This window comes from Antechinus flavipes, chromosome 6 (genome assembly GCF_016432865.1).
Source record: "Antechinus flavipes isolate AdamAnt ecotype Samford, QLD, Australia chromosome 6, AdamAnt_v2, whole genome shotgun sequence".
NCBI classification, from domain to species: Eukaryota; Metazoa; Chordata; class Mammalia; order Dasyuromorphia; family Dasyuridae; genus Antechinus; species Antechinus flavipes.
In genome coordinates, this window is record NC_067403.1 from 252,456,308 (window position 1) to 252,475,312 (window position 19,005).

Here is a 19,005-nt window from a genome sequence, read left to right on the forward strand (position 1 = left end):
GGAGCTCGGCCGCCTCCTATCCGGATTTTCCGGAGGGCGCTCGGTTTCTTCCGGAAGAACATGGGATCAGGAACTACATTTCCCATGATGCAAAGAGAGTAGGGCCGTCCGATTCCCGAGAGGAATACGAAAGGTTGAAAGACCGCGAGATTTGCTGCCCCGGGGCGGGGTCGTTGGCGTTAAAACGCGCCGTGTCTTGACGTCACTCCAACTGTTTGGACCAGAGAGGGAAGGTTTGGCTCTGCTTCAGCCAGCCTAGTATTAAATTTAAAATTCAGGCCCACGGAGGTGGAGCAGGGCGGGGCCTTAGGTACCACCTAGACCACCTCCCTTCCATTTTACAGATGGGTAAACAGCACTCTCGGAGGCGGCACGCCCCAGTTACTGCTTACTTCGCTTGTGAGCTTGGTTGGGTAAACATGGTGCCCCCACGTGGGTCAGTGTGTCAGTCCCTTGGGGGCTACCACATGCAATGTTGGCAAACCGTCGGTCTCCCGCTGGTCCCAGTGCGGCTGAGAGGCGGCCTCGACGCTTTCATAGCCGTGGGCCCGCGGCACCGGCGGTGGCTCTGTGCCTCAGTTTCCCCGTCTGTAAAATGAGGGGTTAGACTCTGGCTTCAAAGCTGGGATTCTGGCACCCTGGGGGTGACTGGGCAAGCCCTTTCCCCTTAACTGGGAAATGGAGGACTGGACTAGACAGTGCCTGCGGTCACTCAGCCGGCCCGGCACAAGCCGGGAGAATCCGGCCGGGACCGCTTCCTGGAGGAGGGGGTGGGAGCCCAACCTGGAAAGGAGATGGTTCCGAAAACCCACCACAGCCCCCGGGGAGGCGAGCACGGCCTTTACCGCCTTCTCCTGCCGAGGGAATCAAGCCCAGCTAGCTAAGTGTGATCGCGGGATTCCGGTCCTTCAAGTGTCCCCGGCCTGAGCTGCCGGAAGGGGACGTGCAAGATGCAGCAACGGGGGTGATTTCTAGCCTGGAAAACTGGGGGGGCAGCGATCCGGAGCGGGCCAGGCGGGGCTGGCTCCTGGGCGCAAAGAAAAGGTCGTTTATTCTGTTTGGCAGGGAGGGATAAGGCTGGGCTAGAGGTCCCCGGGCAGCTGGGAACGCGGGCGAGAGCTACAGGGGTCGGGCTGGCGCTGGCCAGCGGGTAGGAGGAGCACTGAGTCTGCCTTCCGCAGTCCCAGCCTGTTGCTTGCCAGTTGAATGACCTTGGGTAAGTCATGGGCTCAGGAGCCGGAACTCAGGATTTAGAATGGAAAGCTATCTCTGAGGTCATCTGAGTTTCATCCCGTAGTGCCGGGCAGGAGCCTTCTCTTGGCGTTCTCTCCCACGAATTATTGCTGATCGTTATGGTATAACGCGGTGTAGTATTATATGTGCTGTATACGTGTAACAGGATGTTTTAGTATAATAACAATATGTAATATATATACACACACACACACACATGCCTACTCACAGACTAGCCCCATGACTTATACATGGAACTACATATCCCATCTGGACAAGTAGCAAACGTTGCCCTAAATGTAGGGGATACCAAAAACAAAAAAGCATTTTTCAGTCACTGAGCTTGTTGAGTATGACTAGTTAAAAACTAGACTCTCTTGACTGATTAGGAATCATCAGAGGCAAATAAATGTTCCGGAGTTTGATGCTATTGAAGCAGTCGGTATATAGTGGATAGAGTGCTTGGCTTGGATTCAAGACCTGAATTTAAATCCAGTCTTAGATACTTCCTAGCTGTGCAACTCTGGGGTAAGTCACTTAAGCACTGCCTCAGTTTCCTCACCTGTCAAAATGGAGATAATAACATCTACCTCGTAGGGTTGTTGTGGGAAATTAAATGAGATATTTGTTTAAAAAAAAAAAAAGCTTGGATCATAGTGCCTGGTACATCTTGAGCATTATGTAAATTCTCATTCCTTTCCCTTCCTCCTTCTCCACTTGGCCCAATGTTATTCCTAGACAAGACAAATCTGGAAGATCTACCATTTCTAGGGGAACCTGGGCCTGGCACATAGGAAGGGCTTGTTTGTTGACCGATAGCTGACTGGCTTCTCCAGTGCCTTTAAGGGCGAGCTTGATTTATCTCCCTGCCTTATCTTTCTTGATGCTAAATTTGGAAGTACCGACCAGAATTATCCCTATCATTACCTCTCTTAAGGATTTTGACACATATGGGAGACTCCATGTTGGAGGAGAGCCCCGAAGATGGTGTCTGGCTCAGCCAAATCAAATCCTTCCTTAAATTCAAGAAACAATAAGCATCGTGTGAGCCTCTCCTCGCTATATTTGTTAATCATTTGTGTGATTGTAAAGTTGTGGTCTGTTGTAGGGCATCATTTGGGAAAACCTGTTTCCTCCTCCTTCATATCAGCATCAAAAATTCCTCCACATGCGTGGACTTTTTGACCGAGAAATCAATTGCCTCATCCGAGAGATCGAAAAGAACTAGATTCTGCCATAATCAGCAAGTGCTCGATTTCCTTGCCTAGAAAAGAAATGGAGACCAAGAGCAATCCCCATTTGTAAAATCCAGTGGAGAAGTGTGGTGAGAGACTGAACAGTCTGGCCATGTAAAACATCAAAATTTATCAAGAGACATAACTGGGCAAAATCATTCCTAGGGAATTCAGAGATGAAATTAGGACGACGACAGTGAATGGATGAAAAAAGGAAAAGATCTGGCATTGTCACTCCGGCAAAAACTCTGTTTCTGAATCGGGGACAGTGGACAGCAGCACTGGGAGTGGACTCTTCACCGCACAGCATGGCTAGGGAAGATTTATAGGAATGATTCCAAAAAGCATAAACAAGAGCATCAATCACAATGGAGGAGGATTTATCCAGGGAGTCGGTGTTCAGTCTGATGTGTTTCCCCAGTCAAAGAGTAGGTATAGAGTAGGGATCTATAAAATTGTGTGGTTTAAAGAAAGATGATTTTATTTTTATTATAATTGGTTTTTTTCTCTAATCCTCTGCATTATGTTTTATGCATTTAAAAACATTGTTCTGAACAGCTGTCTATAGGCTGCCCAAAGGGTCCGTGACAAAAAGATCAAGCAGCTGTGGTGTCTAAGGGACCTTCCTTATGGAATGTCAGCATGGTTTGCTAAGAGAACTTGCAGAACTATTCATTGTGTTTCAAAGACCTGGGCTGCCTCCAAGATAACTGACTCATTGGGCCCTGAAAATGGTTGTAAAGTAATCTACCTTTCCCCTCATCCCACTTATGATTTGTGTATAAAATCTCTACCTTGCCTGCAACAGAGCTCTCCTGCCCAGGAGAACTTCCAGTTTGCAAACTGTATTCCTCACTCTGAAAATGATTAAACTGCTACTTGATGTCTAAAACCTGCCCCTTGGCCCTGCTCAGTGTGGCTCTAGTACAGCTTCCATCCAGGAATCTTTGATCGCTTTGTTCGTTCCCTGGGTCTGTGGATTCTGTAGTTTTGGTGGGAGTGAAATAGTCTGTCCCAAAGCCAATACCCATGCTCTTTGGAAGTCTCAGGAGTCAGGGACCTTGTTCCTATCTTAAAGCACTAGACACACCCTCTTCTGGACCATACGAGACATCTTGAAGTTGCCATTAAAGAGAAATAAGCCTTTTGGATCCATGCTCCAAGACTGGACCCGGACTATGTGAGCTCAGAGTTAGGGGGAGGCCTGGACCACTGATCTGGTGTAAACGTTTTGTTGTTGGTCGCTTGCATCCAACTCCTCAGGATCTCATCTCAAGGTTTTCTTGGCAGAGATGCAGGGGTTTGCCATTGCCTTCTCCAGCTCAGACGGGGAAGCTGAGGCCAACAGAGTGAAGTGACTTGACTAATAAATACGTGAGGGCAAATTAGTGCTTCGGTCTTCCTAATGCCAGCCCTGGCACTGTTTCCACTGCATCAGTGTAAAGGAGACCAGCGCTAAAAGACAGCCAAAGTCCAAGTGACCCGGTCAAGCTCTTCACAATGTGTGGGACACCCTCTGCTCTCATATCCGTCTGATTTCTTGCCTTTTTTCAAAGCCCAGTCCCAGCACAGCCTCTTGGCTGAAGGAGAAGTCATGTCCTCCCAGCCTGTGCCCTTGGGGAGCTACTTTGTGATAGAGATTATGTTTATCTGGATATGAATGAACTCTAGGGTCTCCCTCAAGAGAGTCTTAACTGCCTTCCCAAAGTGTGGGTTGTCGTCTTTGTACTTTTGTATCTCCAGCATTTAGCCTAGTGCCTGGGACATAGCAGGTGCCCCAAAATGCTTGTTGAATGAAGAAGTGGATGAAAGGGGTTTAGGTTCTACCTTGACAGATAACCCAAATGGGAATAATCACCTCTCCCTCTCTCCCCCTCTCCTTTTGTCTCTCCCTTTCTTTTTTTTCTCTCTCCTCTCTCTAGTTCATATCCTTATTTATTCTTATCCTGTTTTTATTTTTTAGTCTATCAACAGGTTTTTATTAAGAACTTGCTATTTTCCAGAAACTGAATGAGGTATTGGGAAAACCAGAACAAAGTATGAAATAATTGTTACTCTAATGGGGACGGAAGGTTACATTCTAATTGGGGAGAGAAGTACATATAAAAATGTAGACAAATACAATTATATACAAAGTATTTAAACTAGTTCAGGTAGGAGAGTACTGGTGGTCAGGAGATCAGGAAAGGCTCCATGAAATAGACAGTATTCTGAAAAGGGATCCATAGCTTTCATCAGATTTCCAAAGGGGTCCATGTTACCTTTTTTTGTAAAAGGTCATGGTAGAAGGAAAAGAGAAAAGGAGAAGGAAATAAGCATTTATATAGTGCCAACTATGTGCCGGGCACTGTGCTAAATGCTTTACAAAGATTTCATTTGATCCTCATAACCGTGGAAGGTAGATTCTATTATCTCCATTGTACAGAACTGAGGCAAATCAGTGAGTTGCCAAGGTTCATAGAGATAATTTTCTGAGGCTGGTTTTGAATTAAGTCTTACTGATTCTAGGCCCAAAGCTCTAGACATTTGAGCTACCAGCTGCCTCAGGACCCAAGAAAGAACTTGAGAATGGCCACATTTAGAGAGAGGGGATAACACAGGTATTAGGTTGAATTAGTAAAGGAGATTGAGAAATCATCAGACAGGCAGAAAAGAAAGAGTTTTCAGAAGATGAAGTTGATTAACCACTTCAAATCCAGCAGATGGGCTAAGAGATGAAAAGAGACCATTGAATTTGGCAATTGGTAACTTTAGCTAGAACCACAGGAGATGAGGTGGAAAGCCAGATTACTGAAAGTTGAGGAGTGAGTCTCCTACAAGACTAAAGATTCCTTTCCTCTGAGATTCCCTCCAATTAAATATACCCTCTATACCAAGTGACAGGGGGAGGCTGAAGATTGAGGGAAGGATCACAATCTGCTGGAGAAGACACAGGGGAGGGGGGAGTGGCGTCCAGTATAGGAAGAGGTATTTTTTTGGCCTTGGCAAGAAGGATGTCTTGGGGGAAGGAGGAAAACATGATCATGAGATGGAGAGAATGTGACAGCAGGGAGCTCCCTCAGAATGGCCTCAAAAAAATTTTTTTTTCAGTAAAGCAGGAAGCAGGGTCCTAAATTTGCAAGTGTAATTGAGACCTGGCAAGTGCCCAAACCACCTGAAGTGGTGATGTTCTGACTGAAGAGACTCAGATCCTGCTTTTGAATAATTATGATCACCCTTATAGGAAAGTACTTTGGAATGACCAGAGCGGGCATGAATGTCCTGTAACAGGTTCCAGTTGATCAGCCAACATGATTGGAGGGAGACTTGTTTTACAGGTTTTGACTCTAGAAAAGACTGTGTCTTCAAAAACTCCCGACTCAGTATGTTGGCTCATTATTGTTTCATTCCTGGAGGGACTCTGTGACCCTCATCAAGAATGATTTCAGGGGGTAAAAGAAAGGGTCAAAAAGCCTCCTACCTACCCTCTCCTCTGGCTTGTTCATTTCTGTTCTAAGGAAAGGGAGTAGAGCCTCTTATTTAGGTCAGAAATGAGAGTTATAGGAATCTAGGCATTGCATATTGAAATCTAGCCCAGAAGTTGTCCAGCTTGGTATCAGTGCCCCAAGGAGGGACCTTGGAGACTCGGCTCAACAGGACATGATCTTGGTACGGCTCATACTGTGAAGTCACTTGAATGAAGCTCAGACGGCCCTACTAGACATTATGGAAGAGAAGAGGGAGGGAGAGTGGATAGTACACCACTGGATGGTGGGGATATGTTTATCAATGTTTGCTCTTGCTATATTTTCAAAGTAAATCGCCCTTTACAAAGCTGATGGAGGTTAACTGGTTAAACAACTGGGATGTTGTTCACTAGCCCTTAAAATGTGGGAAACACTGCTGGTGGGACTCCTGTTGCTGGCAAAGAAAATAGATATTACCAATCCCCTGAGGTTAGAGAGAAATGTATCTTTCCGACTCCAGAAGGTCAAAATGTATACATTACTACAAAATTGCTACATCTTTAATCCATTCATTGTGATCTCTCACCCTTTTCTTTTTGCTCAACTCCTTTAATTGTCTAGACTTGAATAATAATCAAGGTTACTGGCTGTAAAATTTATTAGAGGAGCAATAAAAACAAATATGTAAAGAATAATTTGTACTAAGTCAGCTGTGGGAAAGCACACAAAGTTCTCTTTAACTATAACTCTAAGCGCCGTCTTAGGTCCGGGAACAAAATTTCACTCTTGCCTCCCTATCTGCCTTTAAGATTCAGCTCAACCACTTCTTACTTGAGACCCTTTTTAATGGTTAGTGTCCTTTCTCTCTCTTTCCTATCCCCCAACTTTTATTTACAATATGCTTATGGTATTTACTTTCTGTTTACCTGAATCCCCAGTTATTGCAGGTAGAATCTAAGCTCCTTGAGAACAAGGCCTTCCCATTGTAGCAAATACCTCATAAATGCTTGTTTTTAAGGAAGCACAGATTTCCTTGGAAGATGTAATTTTTTTAAATTAAATTTTTATTTTTTTAAAGTCACTAAAACTCGGACTCCTGCCCCTCGAAATCCCTCCATCTTCCCCCTCAGTTCTCATAAGAAATAAGACCTTACTCCTTTTCTCCCTGCCCTGGCTTCAGCCATCACCGGATCCAGTAACTCCAGAATCACATTCAAACTCTGTCTCCTCATCCAATGGCAAACTGTCACTCCAAGATTCCATCACTTCTGCATGTCGCAGTAACATTAGCTATCATAATGTCTCTTGAAGAAAGTATTGAAATTGGTTCTGCACCTGGGAATAAAGCAGATAAGGAAAGACACCCCCCTTCTCTCTACAGAGAGACCATTCTGTGGCTGTGGAATATGGCTCTATAGGGAAAGAACCTCAGCGTGAGGATCAGCTGTACTTCGAGGTCTATTTTGAGGTGGATGTTGGAAAGTGTAAAGACAAGGAGCACCAACCAGTTTTTTTTTGTTTGTTTGTTTTAAGGCTGTAAGCTCCTGGAGGACAGGGGCAACACTGTTTTTCTCTGGCTGGCTGGCTCTTACTAAGTACTCAATAAATGCCAACTGATTGGCCCATTGTCTGTTTTATCTTTGTGCCCCCCCCCCAATTCCGGGGCCTTCACAGAGACCCCTTTTTATAAGACACATCTAATTATGCAATAATTGGATCTACATGTTCCTAAAAACCACCCCCTTCCCCCTATGCAAAACGGAGCCATAAAAGCCACAGGACCTATGGGGGAAAGGGAGTTAGGGTACCACACTCAAAGACTTTGTAGATAACACATTTAAAAAAATAGACACAATTTTAAAAAGGGTGGCACAGTTTTATACATGTTAAATGGCACTTCACCTTGAAAGAGACCTGAAGTTTGCTGGCTGAAGTGGGTTCCATCCGAAGGGCCTGCGAGCTACTGTGGAGTGACAGACCGAGGGGTGTCCAAAGCCAGGTGAGAAGCTGCACTCCCAGATGTGCTCGGGCCATTGATTTCTCGTCTCTTAAGATACACATAGGATTTCTGCTGCTTTGCCAGCCTCCTCCTCTCGTACTGAAGGTGCCGGTAGGGTTCCAAATTGGTCCGGATGCCACGAGCCACTATTCTGCTGCGTTCAGCGTTGTAATCGTTGTCCTCCAGCCACTGCAGCTGCTTTTCTATCACCCCTAAAACGTCAGACAACTGGACCGTGTCCAGCTGCCTGGGAGCAGCCTTCGGGCTGTCTTCCTCATCCTCGTCCTCTGCCTCAGCCTGCCCTTCGGCAGCCAGCTGTCGCATGTCCTCAGAGGAGAGGCGATCAGGGGGCGCCTCTAGAAGCTCGTCTACGTCTTTCTTCTTGACCCCCTCAAATCCAACTTGCTTCGCCAGATCCACGCAACTTGCCTTGATTTTTTTTAATTGCTCCGAAGGTTCGAATCCTTTAAAGTCGTGAATCAAGTCGGGGAGCATCTTCTTCCACACACGGTGCAGACACTCTCTGGTGACATCGTTCCAGGCTTCAACGATGATGTCGATGGCCATTTTGATGTTAAATCGCTTCCAGAACTCGATAACGGTCTCTGCATTCTCCCCTCCGGTGGCCGAGAGCAGCATCTTAAATGTTCGCCTCAGGTAGTAAGCCTTGAACAGGGCTATCACCCCTTGACCCAGGGGCTGGATCAGGGAGGTGGTTTCAGGGGGCAGAAAGATGAATTTGACATTGGGATTGAGCTCAGCGATGGTCAGGGGATGGCTCGGTGCGTTATCGATAATTATGAGAATCTTAAAAGCCAAGTTCTTTTTCTTGCAATAATCCTCTAGAACGGGGAAGAATTCGGCAAAAATGTCGATGCAGACTTGGGCCGTCATCCAGCCCTTCTTGCTGTAGCGGTAGTGAACCCCGAGGCTGGCCCTGACGATGCCCCTCAAGGCCTGAGGATTGGCCGAGCGGTACACCACTACGGGCTTGAGCTTCAGGTCCCCGCTGGCGTTGGCGCCCAGTAGGACGGTCACCCGGTCCTTGGCCGCCTTCGGCCCGGGCCCGTGCTTCTCGGCCCTGGAGATGTAGGTGCGTCGCGGCATGCGCTTGTAGTAGAGGCCCGTCTCGTCGAAGTTAAAGATCTGGTCGAGCGTGTAGCCCTCCTCCTTGACCAGCTTCTGGATGAGCGCCGGCAGCTCCTTGGCCGCCTTGAGCTGCGCGCTGGCCGCCTCGCCCAGCAGCTGCAGGCTCTGGAAGTTGTAGCGATGCTTGAAGCCGCTGAACCAGCCGCAGCTCGCCCGGAACGGCGCCACCTCGCCGGGGTTGGACGACTTGCGCTTCAGGTCGGCATAAATGGACAGGGCCTTGCCCTTGGCGGTCAGGAACGTGGTGCCCGACCTCTTGCCCTCCATCCACAGGCTCAGCAGCCTCTCCATCTCCTCGATCTCCCTGGGCCGCCCCCGGATGGACTTGGCTGCGCTCGTGCCGGTGCCGGTCCGGGACGTCTCCTTGATCTTGACCGCGTTGTCGCGGATGGTGCGCAGCGTTGACTCCTTGAGGCCCGTGGCGCGGGAGATGTCGCACGTCCTCTCGTTGCCCTCAAAGCGCTTGATGATGTCCAGCTTCTCCTTGATGCTCAGGGCTTTCCTCTTGCCGGCCCCTCCGCCGCCCCCGGGCAGCTTGGAGCCCGGGCGCTTGGACATGTCCGGGCCGGGGGCGAGCGCCGGCCTTAAGCAGGGACACGGTAGCGATGGGCGGCGCCGCCGGGGCAGGGGCCGCTCAGCCAACCTCCAAGGAGGACTCCCGGGGCGCGGGCCCCCGACGATGGCGGCGGCGGCGGCGGCGGCGGGCGGTCCGTCCTTGTGTGCTCCGAGGAGGTCGGGACCCAGGCTCGGAGCCGACTGCGCCGTTCTCGCTGCTTCTCGAGGGCAAAGTCGCAGACTGGCAAACGCGGGGTGCGCGGCGCGGCGCCACCGGACAAAGCGATCAAGTTGGAAGGGATTCGCGCTTTGGAGCGGAACTGACAGTCCCTCCGAAGGGAATTACCGGGAAGGCGAGGCGGGGAGAGGGAGGGACTCGAAGCCCTCCCGAATTTTTTTTTTTTTTTTTTTGGTAACGGGTCATAACGCATGCGCCTAGTTGCAGGCTCTAGGTCTGGGGAATGCGATCGCGGGAAGAGCAATTGACGTGTGTGGGGGACTTCTTGAGTCAGAGCGCATGCGCAGACTGCTCCTCTTCGGGGCGGGCGGCTTTCCCGGCCTCCCGCATTGCGCAGGCGCAGATCGTCACTGAGGCTCCCAAGTTGAGGCGGCAGAGCCGGCCACGGCGCGGTTATAGCGGATTCCCACGTGAAGGGCCGATCTCGCCTGAGCCCGTGAGTCCGAACTGAGGCGGGGAGGGCCGTCTCGGGCCGGAGAGACGAAACACCTGGTTACCGTGGCGGTGCGGGCTCGCGTATGCGGAGCGAGGCGCCGCGGGGTCTGGGGAAGCGTAGCCCGAGCGAGTCAGAAGATCGGGGAGGGCTCGAGACAGGGGCCCCGTTGCTAGGCAACTGGGGGCGGCGTTGCTAGGCAACCCGGGCGCCCCCGTGGACCGCTCCTGGGGGCAAGAAAGAAGTGGGCGAGGGCGCGGGGGGAGGGGGGACGGGAGGCGCGGGGCTCGGCGATCTCCGAAACCGGGAGTGTTCCGGAGGCGCCCCTGCGGGGGTCCTCACGCCCGCCGGCCCCCCGCCTGCGCAGCCTGCCCCGCCGGAGGCGCCGCCCAGTCGGCTTTGGCAGCGCGCCCCGCGGGCGAATATAGCTCCGGTGGCTGCCCGGGCTCGGGGGAGCTGCCCCCGCGACAGCTGCTGCCTGGCCCGGGCTGCCAAGGCCTGTGTCGGACGTGGGGGGGAGGGGGGGCGCAGGGCGTGCACCCCGGGGCCCGCGAGTGGCCAGAACTACTGCCCCGACGGCTAAAAACCCCGGCCCCCTGGGAAGGGGCAGCGGGAGGGCGTGGACCCCGGGAACCCGCGGGTGGCTAGAGCCACGCCCCCATGCCTGGGGACCCTCGGCCCTTTAGGGAGGAGCCTGGAAGCCCAAGGGCAGACAGAGCCACGCCCCTGACATCTGGGCGTTTGCGACCCCTCCCTCCTCGTAGCTCAGCGTGCAGGTGGGACATGCAGGAATGGGATTAGAATTCTGGTCCAGGAGCTCAGACCCATCCTCGGCCCCGGAGTGCTGGGGCTCAGAGAGCTATTTATTGTTCAGGCGTTTTTTTCCTGTCTGTCCAGCTCGTGACTTCTTTGGGGATTTTCTTAGCAGAGACACTGGAGGGGTTGGCCATTTTCTTTTGCAGCTCATTTTACAGATGAGGAAACTGAGGCAGACAAAGCTAAGTGACTTGCCCAGGGTCACACAGCTAGTGAGTGTCCGAGGCCGGATGTGTCCTCCCGACTCTGGCGCTCTGCTCCCCCCATGATGGCTTTGTAGCCCGTTCAGTCGTAGCCTTTGGGTTCAGTTCGATTCAGCCAGCGTTTCTTAAGTACCCAGTATGTGCCAGCTCTCCTTCCCTTTCACCCCAGTGCCTCTGGCTCCCTTCGTCCTCATCCCTGCAGGTCCAGCCCCCAGCCTCTTATCAGCTCCTTCTTCCTGGCCTGAGCTGTGCCTCTGGCCCCCCTTCATCCTCACCCCTGCAGGTCCAGCCTCCAACCTCTTATCGGGCCCCCTCCTGGCCCGAGCATCTCCCCTGAGCCTCTGGGGCTGCAAGTCAGTGGCCTTAACCACGATGCAGAGAGTGACTCAGAATGCGGAGATGCCCCGACAGGAGGAAGGAACTGGGGGCACCGGGAGGAGCCGGGCAGCCCCACCCCGCTCTGCCTGAAGAAGCGAGAGCCTTCCCCCCTGCTGCGGAGCCGCCGGCCACGGAGGCCTCTGGCTGGGACCGGTGGAACCACCTTCCCAAACAGAGGCGTTGCCTCCTCGCCAGCCCCACACAAAACCAGGAACTGGGAGCCCCGGCTTTGGGCCTTCCAAGGCTTGGCTGTCACCCCAGTCTATCTGGGCTGGCCTCTATTGTTTGAGCTGGCTGTGTTGCCTAATGCCTCAAGCTTTTTTAAAATCTGATCCCCTTGGACGGGATGTCAGCCCAGTCCCCCATAGCCCCCTCCTGCCGTCCTTCCCACTCCTGGGTGAACCTTTGACCCACAGGTCAGATAAGAAAAACCTGCCTTATTTGGACAAGTCCCTTTGTCTCTGAATCTTAGTTTTCTTATCTGTAAAATGGGTCCCCTAGACTCTGTTCCTCTGACTTCCTTAGTGTCAGGACCTAATGGAGAAAAAGACTCAGGCAGCCGCCATCTGCCGGCAGAGGAGAGGACCCTCCGGCTCCCTGGCCAGAGGAGAGGCTGGAACCCCGGGGCTCCCCCTCTCTGCCATTTCTCAGCCTCGGGTCTCAGCTCATAAAAGAGACCCAGTGGTCTCTCTGGTCCCTCCCCAGGGGTTCTCATTCGGCAGTTTGTCTTAGCCCCCTTGGGTTCCCCCTGCGCCCTGGGCGCCGAGGCAGTGCAAGCTAAGGGTCAGACGGCTTTGGAGTGTAGAGGAAGGAGGGCAGTTAAGGACTCGGTGTGAGGGGCTCCGCGGGCATCTCCTCCCTCTGCCCACAGCTGGAACGGAGGCTGAGCCGGCCGAGCGAGGCGATCGCCACCGCTGACCTTCTCAAGTGGAGGCGGGGATGTGTCCCATCGTTCTCGGGGAGGGAGGGGGATCTGATAGCGAATCTTAACTCGCACTTGGCACGCTCCCCGGCAAGTTCCTGACTTGGCCGCGACCCAGCTGCCTCCGCCTTTGGCTCGCCTCCTCTCGGCCTTGGCAGCCGGTGGCCGTCTGTCCCCGGCGGAGGCTCGCTCGGGGCAGCCTCCCTCCTCGGCAGCTGTCCCCGGCCCATTTCACCGTCTCCAGCAGGACAGGATAGAGCAGCTTCTTCTCTTCCTTCAGAGCCGGGAAAGCTGGGAAATGGGTCTGCCCCCTCGGTGGCTCCCGGGCTGAGATTTCCAGCTCATTGTTTGGGTGCCATGGTAACCTAGCAAACTTGGCTGCCCTGCCATCTGCCAGCAGGTGGGACCGCCCTGAAGCCTCCAGGTTCCCCTTCCCGCTCCCTCCCTCTGTGCTCCGGGAGGAGGAGAAAAAGAGGAAGAAGAGGGCTGGCCGGCCGCCCTCCCGGAGCTGGCACGGCCCCTCACCGGAGCTTCCCTTCCCCACCGGAGCTTGGTGGGGGGCAGTCTTTAAGTGAATTAGCCCAGCTGCCAGTTTCTGCCCTTGAATACTCTGGCCGCTGGGGAGCTCACTACTCTGTGCTTTCTGACCTTCCCTTCGCAGTCCCTTTTCATCCATTGGGGCTGTGAGAGCCCGCCCTTTGAGGCCCATGACCTAAGAAAGCAGTGGGGCAGAATGAGAGAGGGCTGGACCTGAAAGGCCGGGGGGCAAGTCCTGCCTTTTGCCATTTGTGGCAAGTCTCGGGTCAGGTCATTTCCCTGAGTCTCAGTTTCCTCATTTGTAAAATAAACTGCAGCACCTGCCCCGGGGTGTGTGGGAGGCCGTGTGAGCTGGAGTATCAGAGGATCGCGCAGGCTGATAATCGCTGGCTCCTGGCGGCCTCAGCCGCGGAGTCCGGCCCTCGGGCCTCCGATGAGGAAATGGAATTCCGTGGGAGGCGGGCGGCTCACCTGGGCCGGACAGCCGGGAGCCCGTCCGCTCTCTGCCCCGGTGTTGCTCCCTGGCTGTGTCACTGACGCTGGTGCGTGGGACCCTCAGTAAGAAACGCCCCCGCCCGGTGCCATCCAGCACGGCTCTCTGAGAGGCCCTCGTGCTCCTGGCCTTTTCTCCACTCCCAGCCACGCTTCTCATCGCCAGCCCAGTCTCCCATCCAGTCACGTCGGCCCTTGGGGACCTCTGGGTGGCGACCGGGCACAGAGCACCGGCCTCTGAGTTCAGATCCTGCCTCCATCACTAGCTGTGTGACCTGTTCACCCTCTTGGCCGCATCTGTGAAATGAGCTGGAGACAGAAAGGGCAAACCCAGAAAAGCCCAGAGTCCGGCCGGATTGTGATGGCCGGACACTAACACCAGGGCAAGCCTGTGTCTATCAGCCCGTTCTCGTTCCCAGGCCTCCTCCTCCTTGGTCTCCTTTGGGCCGCCTCCCCTCCCCCCTGGGCTCCTTTGGGCCGCCTCCCCTCCCCCCTGGGCTCCTTTGGACCGCCTCCCCTCCCCCCCACCCCCTGTCTCCTTTGGGCCGCCTCCCCTCCCCCCCTGGCTCCTTTGGGCCGCCTCCCCTCCCCCCCTGGTCTCCTTTGGGCCGCCTCCCCTCCCCCCTGGGCTCCTTTGGGCCGCCTCCCCTCCCCCCTGGGCTCCTTTGGGCCGCCTCCCCTCCCCCCTGGGCTCCTTTAGGCCTCCTTGACACTTCCTTCTCAGGAGGCCCTGGAAAGCGCCAGGTTGAGGCAGCCATGTGCTGGGCTTCTGAGCCCCCTGTGGGCCGGCCCACCTCCCACCTTTGTGTGCCCCCCCCCACCAGAATTCAGCACTGGGCACTGTCCAGGGAGCCTTGGCTGTCGGCCAGAGCTAAAGCACGGCCCAGACGCTGGCTCCGTGTGGCCCCACCAGGCCCCATGGTCTCCATCTTGAATCCCTCCTAGCCAGCATTGGGTTGTCTTCCAGAGTCGGGGTTTGGGCTGTGGGCCAGTCTGGCTGACTGTTCCCGGGAGGAGGTCTCGGGGTTCCCCGGGGCTCCAAGTCTACAGCGATGCCTTTCCCCCTTCCCACTGGCAGGCAGAGCCATGCTGAGATTGGGCAGCAGATTCCTGATGGGGCGAGCTGTGCCCAAGGCCCTCCTGGCAGCCTTCGTGGCCCTCCTCCTCGTTCTGCACGTGGCAAGTTCCCAGCAAGACTTCCAGTCAAGGAAACCGCAGAAGAAGGACCCCCCGGCCGACTTCCTGTCGCAGACAGGGTGGGCCATTCGGGAGACCATGGACGCCTGGATTGGGCCCGACGTCATGCACGTGGTGGCCGAGGTGAGGAGCCTTCCCGCTGGGCGAGCGACGGCGGCTGGCGTGGGCGACAGGTCCAGAGAAGGGGCGAGCGGATCCTCTTGGCACTTCGGGAAGATTTGGGGAAATCGGGTCAGCGTGTGCCTGGAAGGGGGACTGGGGAGAGCCCACCCTGCCGCTGTGTGGTCCCTGATCTCACGTGTAGTCCCCACCTCCTCCTTCCCCGGTCCCTTCCCTTCTCTCAGGGAAAAAGGTGGGGAAAGGGCCCAAATAGCGGCCAAGCCACTTTGACCCATCGTGACACAGATGCTTCCCTTCTTGGTAGAGAAGAGGGAGATCGGGGCCTGACGTTTCTGAAACGGGTTCAGCCCTGGCTGATAACACCATTTAGTGGGGGAAGGGCTGACAGAAGGCCTGCTCCTTGAGCCGCTCCACATTCGGAGCTCTTAACCGAGGTGACGCCCTGAGCCTCCCTTAACGGGGAGAGGGCAGCCCACGATGACCTCGGCCCGAGTGCGGGCAGACCGAAGGGAAGGCTTCTGTCGGGGCTCCCGGAGCCCGCCGGCCCAGCTGTCCAGAATCTCAGGCTCGTGGCTTCCTCTCCCCCCACAGCAGGGGTCCTCCCCGGGGCCCGGCCCCTCGGCCAGTCTGCCTGGGAGGCCGGATGTCACTGTGCTTTGGAGCCCACGTTGATCACTGAAGGGTGAAAGGTTACATTTCAGTTAGGGGCTCTTGAAAACAAGATGTCCTTGCTGGGCCATCCCTGGACCTTCCTCCTTTTCTCGGTGGAACCTTGGGGCCCCTCCCTGCTGCAGGAGATGGGGTGGGCTTCTCTTGGGTGCCCCCCGCCCCGAGTCAGCCAGCTGCTCCGCTCTCTCCTAGACCTTGTCCCAAGTGCTGTGGGCCGTCTCCTCTGCCATCTCCGTGGCTTGCTTCGCTCTCTCCGGGATCTCTGCGCAGCTGCTGAGCGCCATGGGGCTGGATGGTAAGGAGGGGCACGGGCGACTGCCTCGGGTGTGGGCGGCGGGCCATGGGCCGTGGGCACCGGACAGCTCGATTCCTGAGCACTTCTCCAGTTCTGGCTGTCCTGGCGGAGGCTTCTGGGCGTCCCTCCGAGGGATCGGCCCCTTCCTCTCTGGGGGCGGGGGGAGATCCTCTTGCCCCTTGAGTCTTTGAGGGTCCCTGGCCTCTCCGCGGGTCCTGCTAATGCTCCCCTGCCCCCCTCACAGGTGAGCACCTCACACAAGGCTTGAAGCTCAGCCCTGGCCAAGTGCAGACCTTCCTCCTCTGGGGAGCCGGGGCCCTCGTGGCCTACTGGGTGCTGGCCCTGCTCCTGGGCCTGCTGCTGGCCCTGCTGGGCCGGATCCTGTGGGGCCTGAAGCTGGTCCTCTTCCTGGTGGGCTTTGTGGCCGTGGTCAGGTCGGTGCCGGACCCCTCCATCCGGGCCCTGATGCTGCTGGGGCTGCTGACGCTGTACGCCCTGCTGAGCCGGCTGAGCGGGAGCCGCGCCTCGGGAGCCCAGCTGGAGGCCAAAGTGCGCGGCCTGGAGAGGCAGGTGGAGGAGCTGCGCTGGAGGCAGCGCCGGGCGGCCAAGGCCAGCCGGGGCGCCGAGGAGTAGGCGGCCGGCCGGAGGCGAGGAGGCCCCGGATGCCGCTTCTGCGCTCCCCGAGAGACGACGGCCCGCCCCGTCCCCGCGGCCTCGCTCTCCGCTGGATCGGCTCCCGCGGCTTCCCCTCGCACCCGGGCCAGCTCCGCCGGGGAGGGTCTGACCATTCTCTGTCTCCTGTTGCTACCCTTAAGCACACCTCTGCCGTGGCCTTGACCGAGACCTCCAGGGGCGCAGGGACGGACCTCGGGGCAGCGGCCCGCCCCTCTCCGTGCCCCTCCCCCTCCGCTTCCCCCTCCCGGCTTCCCCTCCGGCCCTGCCCTGCGGACATGTGTCCTGTGCACCACCCCACGGTGGGGAGGAGACATGAGTGGTCCCTGCGGGGGCCGGAAGCCCCCCCACCCCAGGTCTTAGGGCCGCCAGTGTCAAATCTGTGACAAGTGCCTTCACTTAAGCCAGCAGTGCCTGCTTCTCGCCTGCTGTATGTAGGAATGTGTATTAGGTGTCTCGGGCGGGAGCTGGAACAGGAGCAGCCTCCTAGAACCCGACACCCACAGCCAAAGAGCCCCGTGAGCGAGGCCTCCCCTGTTCTGGCCCCCGGAGAGGGCCCGGGGAGCTTGGACGCCCCGAGCCCCCAACTCTTCCTTCAGGAGAGCCGGCCGAACCAGCCCCACTCCAGCGTCACTGCCCAGCCGGCCAATCGGGAGGCTCCTGAGGAGCAGGCTGCCCCCCCCCCCCCAACTCGGCCACCACCGACTTCTCTGGGAGAGCGCAGGGCAAAGGGGGAGCGCAGCCTCTGCCCCGGAACCTGGGGAGGGGACCTGGCCGAACCGGGGTTCCGGCCCGAAGAATGGCCCCGACCGAGGAGGAACCAGCTGCCAGTGATGTTTTTATCGAAGCTGAGCTCATTGGGTTTTAAATTAAGAAACGCACGCTATTTTATCTTGTTCCATATAAAACACGTGTAATCCAAGTCTCTCGAGTTGCTTGTGATTTCCCAACATTGTCCCCCCCCCCCCACCCCCTCTTTCACAGCAGGGGGGGTGGGCGGGGCGGAAACCCCAAGTAGTTCCAGTCGCCGCCACCAGGTGGAGTCTGAGGGACGGCGCAGGGTTGGGACGGCTGCAGCCCGGGGCCGCGAATAACGCGCGCTCCCGCGACGCCCCCCCGGCCCCGCCCATCTCGCAGCTGCGCCTGCGCGATACTAAAGCGTGCTCTTGGGCTGGAACCGAGAAAGATTGAGGATTGTGGCGAGAGGGAGGGCAGGCGGGCCTGGCATCCCCTCTACCCCCGGTCCGCGCCCCCCCCCTCCCCAGGGTAAACAGACCCACACGCCCGCCTGGCACAAGCCTTTCTCCGCCCCTACCTCCCAGAACCGTGCTACACGCGCACACGTGCACACACTCCCTCCCTGGGACAAACCTTCCCCCCTTCCCAGAAGAGCGCTGTACACACGTGCGCACACCCTGCCTGAGAAGTCTCACCTCCAGAAGTTGGCTGCACGCGCACACACGTGCACGCGCACACATCCTACCCGGGACTAGCCTTCCCATGCTCTCCCCTACGCTCTGGCACGCACATGTATACCTGTACACACCCCCACGCTCCCCTCCTAGCGCACACTACGCACACCCCGCCTGAGGTCTCCCCTCCCAGAAGTGGGCTGCACGCGCACACACTCTGGCCCGACCCTTGCCTCTCTTTCTCCCCTGTGCTCTTGCATGCCCGTTTGTGCCCAGCCCTCATGCTTCCCCAACATGTGCACACGCGCGCGCGCACACACACCCTGCCCGGGCCAAGCCTTCCCTCCCACTCTCTCCTGCACGCGTACATGTGCACCCCCCGCACTCGTGTTTCCCACCCAGCACACACATTTACAGCCCCGGAGGACAAGCCTTCCCTCCGCGGGTACTGTGCTAGAGCACGCGCGCGCGCGCACACACTCTGCCCGGTTCTCCCTCCCACGTTCTCCCCACGTTCGCATACACCTTTGTACAAGTCCCAGCCCCGCGTTTCCCTCCCAGCGACACGTTCACACCCCCCTAGGACAAGCCGTCCCTCCCCAGGTACAATCCTCCTGCGCGTGCGCGTACTCCCCCCGGCCCCCAATCTATCTCCCACGATTTCGAGGCCCCCCAGGGTCTGCGCCCGAGCCACAGTCCCAAGTCAGCTCCTCGGCCCCCTCCCTCTACTCTCTCGAGTCAGTTTCCTCCCTTTCCCACCCTCTGCCCTAGTCAGTTTCCCTCCCAGAGGAGGGCCCCCGAGGGGCGGGGGCCGGGGCCGGGAGGAGCCGGGACCCTGAGCCGGCGTCGGGGGCGGCGGCGCTGGGCGCTAAGACCCTGCGGGTCGGGGGCGGGGCGTCCCCGGCTGGTCCCTCCCCCGCCGCCCGCCTGCTCCGGCTCCATTGTCTGCTCGGCTCTGAGCAGCGGCGGCCCCGGGGCTGCGGGGCCGGGCTGGCAGCGCGGTC

At 56.5% G+C, this 19,005-nt stretch overlaps 2 protein-coding genes across 2 annotated transcripts; one reads left to right on the forward strand and one right to left on the reverse strand.

Annotated features, from left to right (window-relative positions):
- Positions 1 to 7,874: 7,874 nt before the first annotated feature.
- LOC127541695 (tigger transposable element-derived protein 1-like) lies at positions 7,875 to 9,620 on the reverse strand. The gene has a single exon (XM_051966911.1). The coding sequence runs from the start codon at positions 9,618 to 9,620 to the stop codon at positions 7,875 to 7,877; it is 1,746 nt and encodes a 581-aa protein (XP_051822871.1).
- Positions 9,621 to 10,192: 572 nt separating this feature from the next.
- Positions 10,193 to 17,511, forward strand: TMEM109 (transmembrane protein 109). Its single transcript, XM_051965749.1, has 4 exons — positions 10,193 to 10,291; positions 14,715 to 14,956; positions 15,815 to 15,917; positions 16,162 to 17,511. Exons 2-4 carry the CDS (start codon positions 14,723 to 14,725, stop codon positions 16,548 to 16,550), a joined length of 726 nt encoding a protein of 241 aa, XP_051821709.1. The 5' UTR covers positions 10,193 to 10,291; positions 14,715 to 14,722; the 3' UTR covers positions 16,551 to 17,511.
- Positions 17,512 to 19,005: the final 1,494 nt, after the last annotated feature.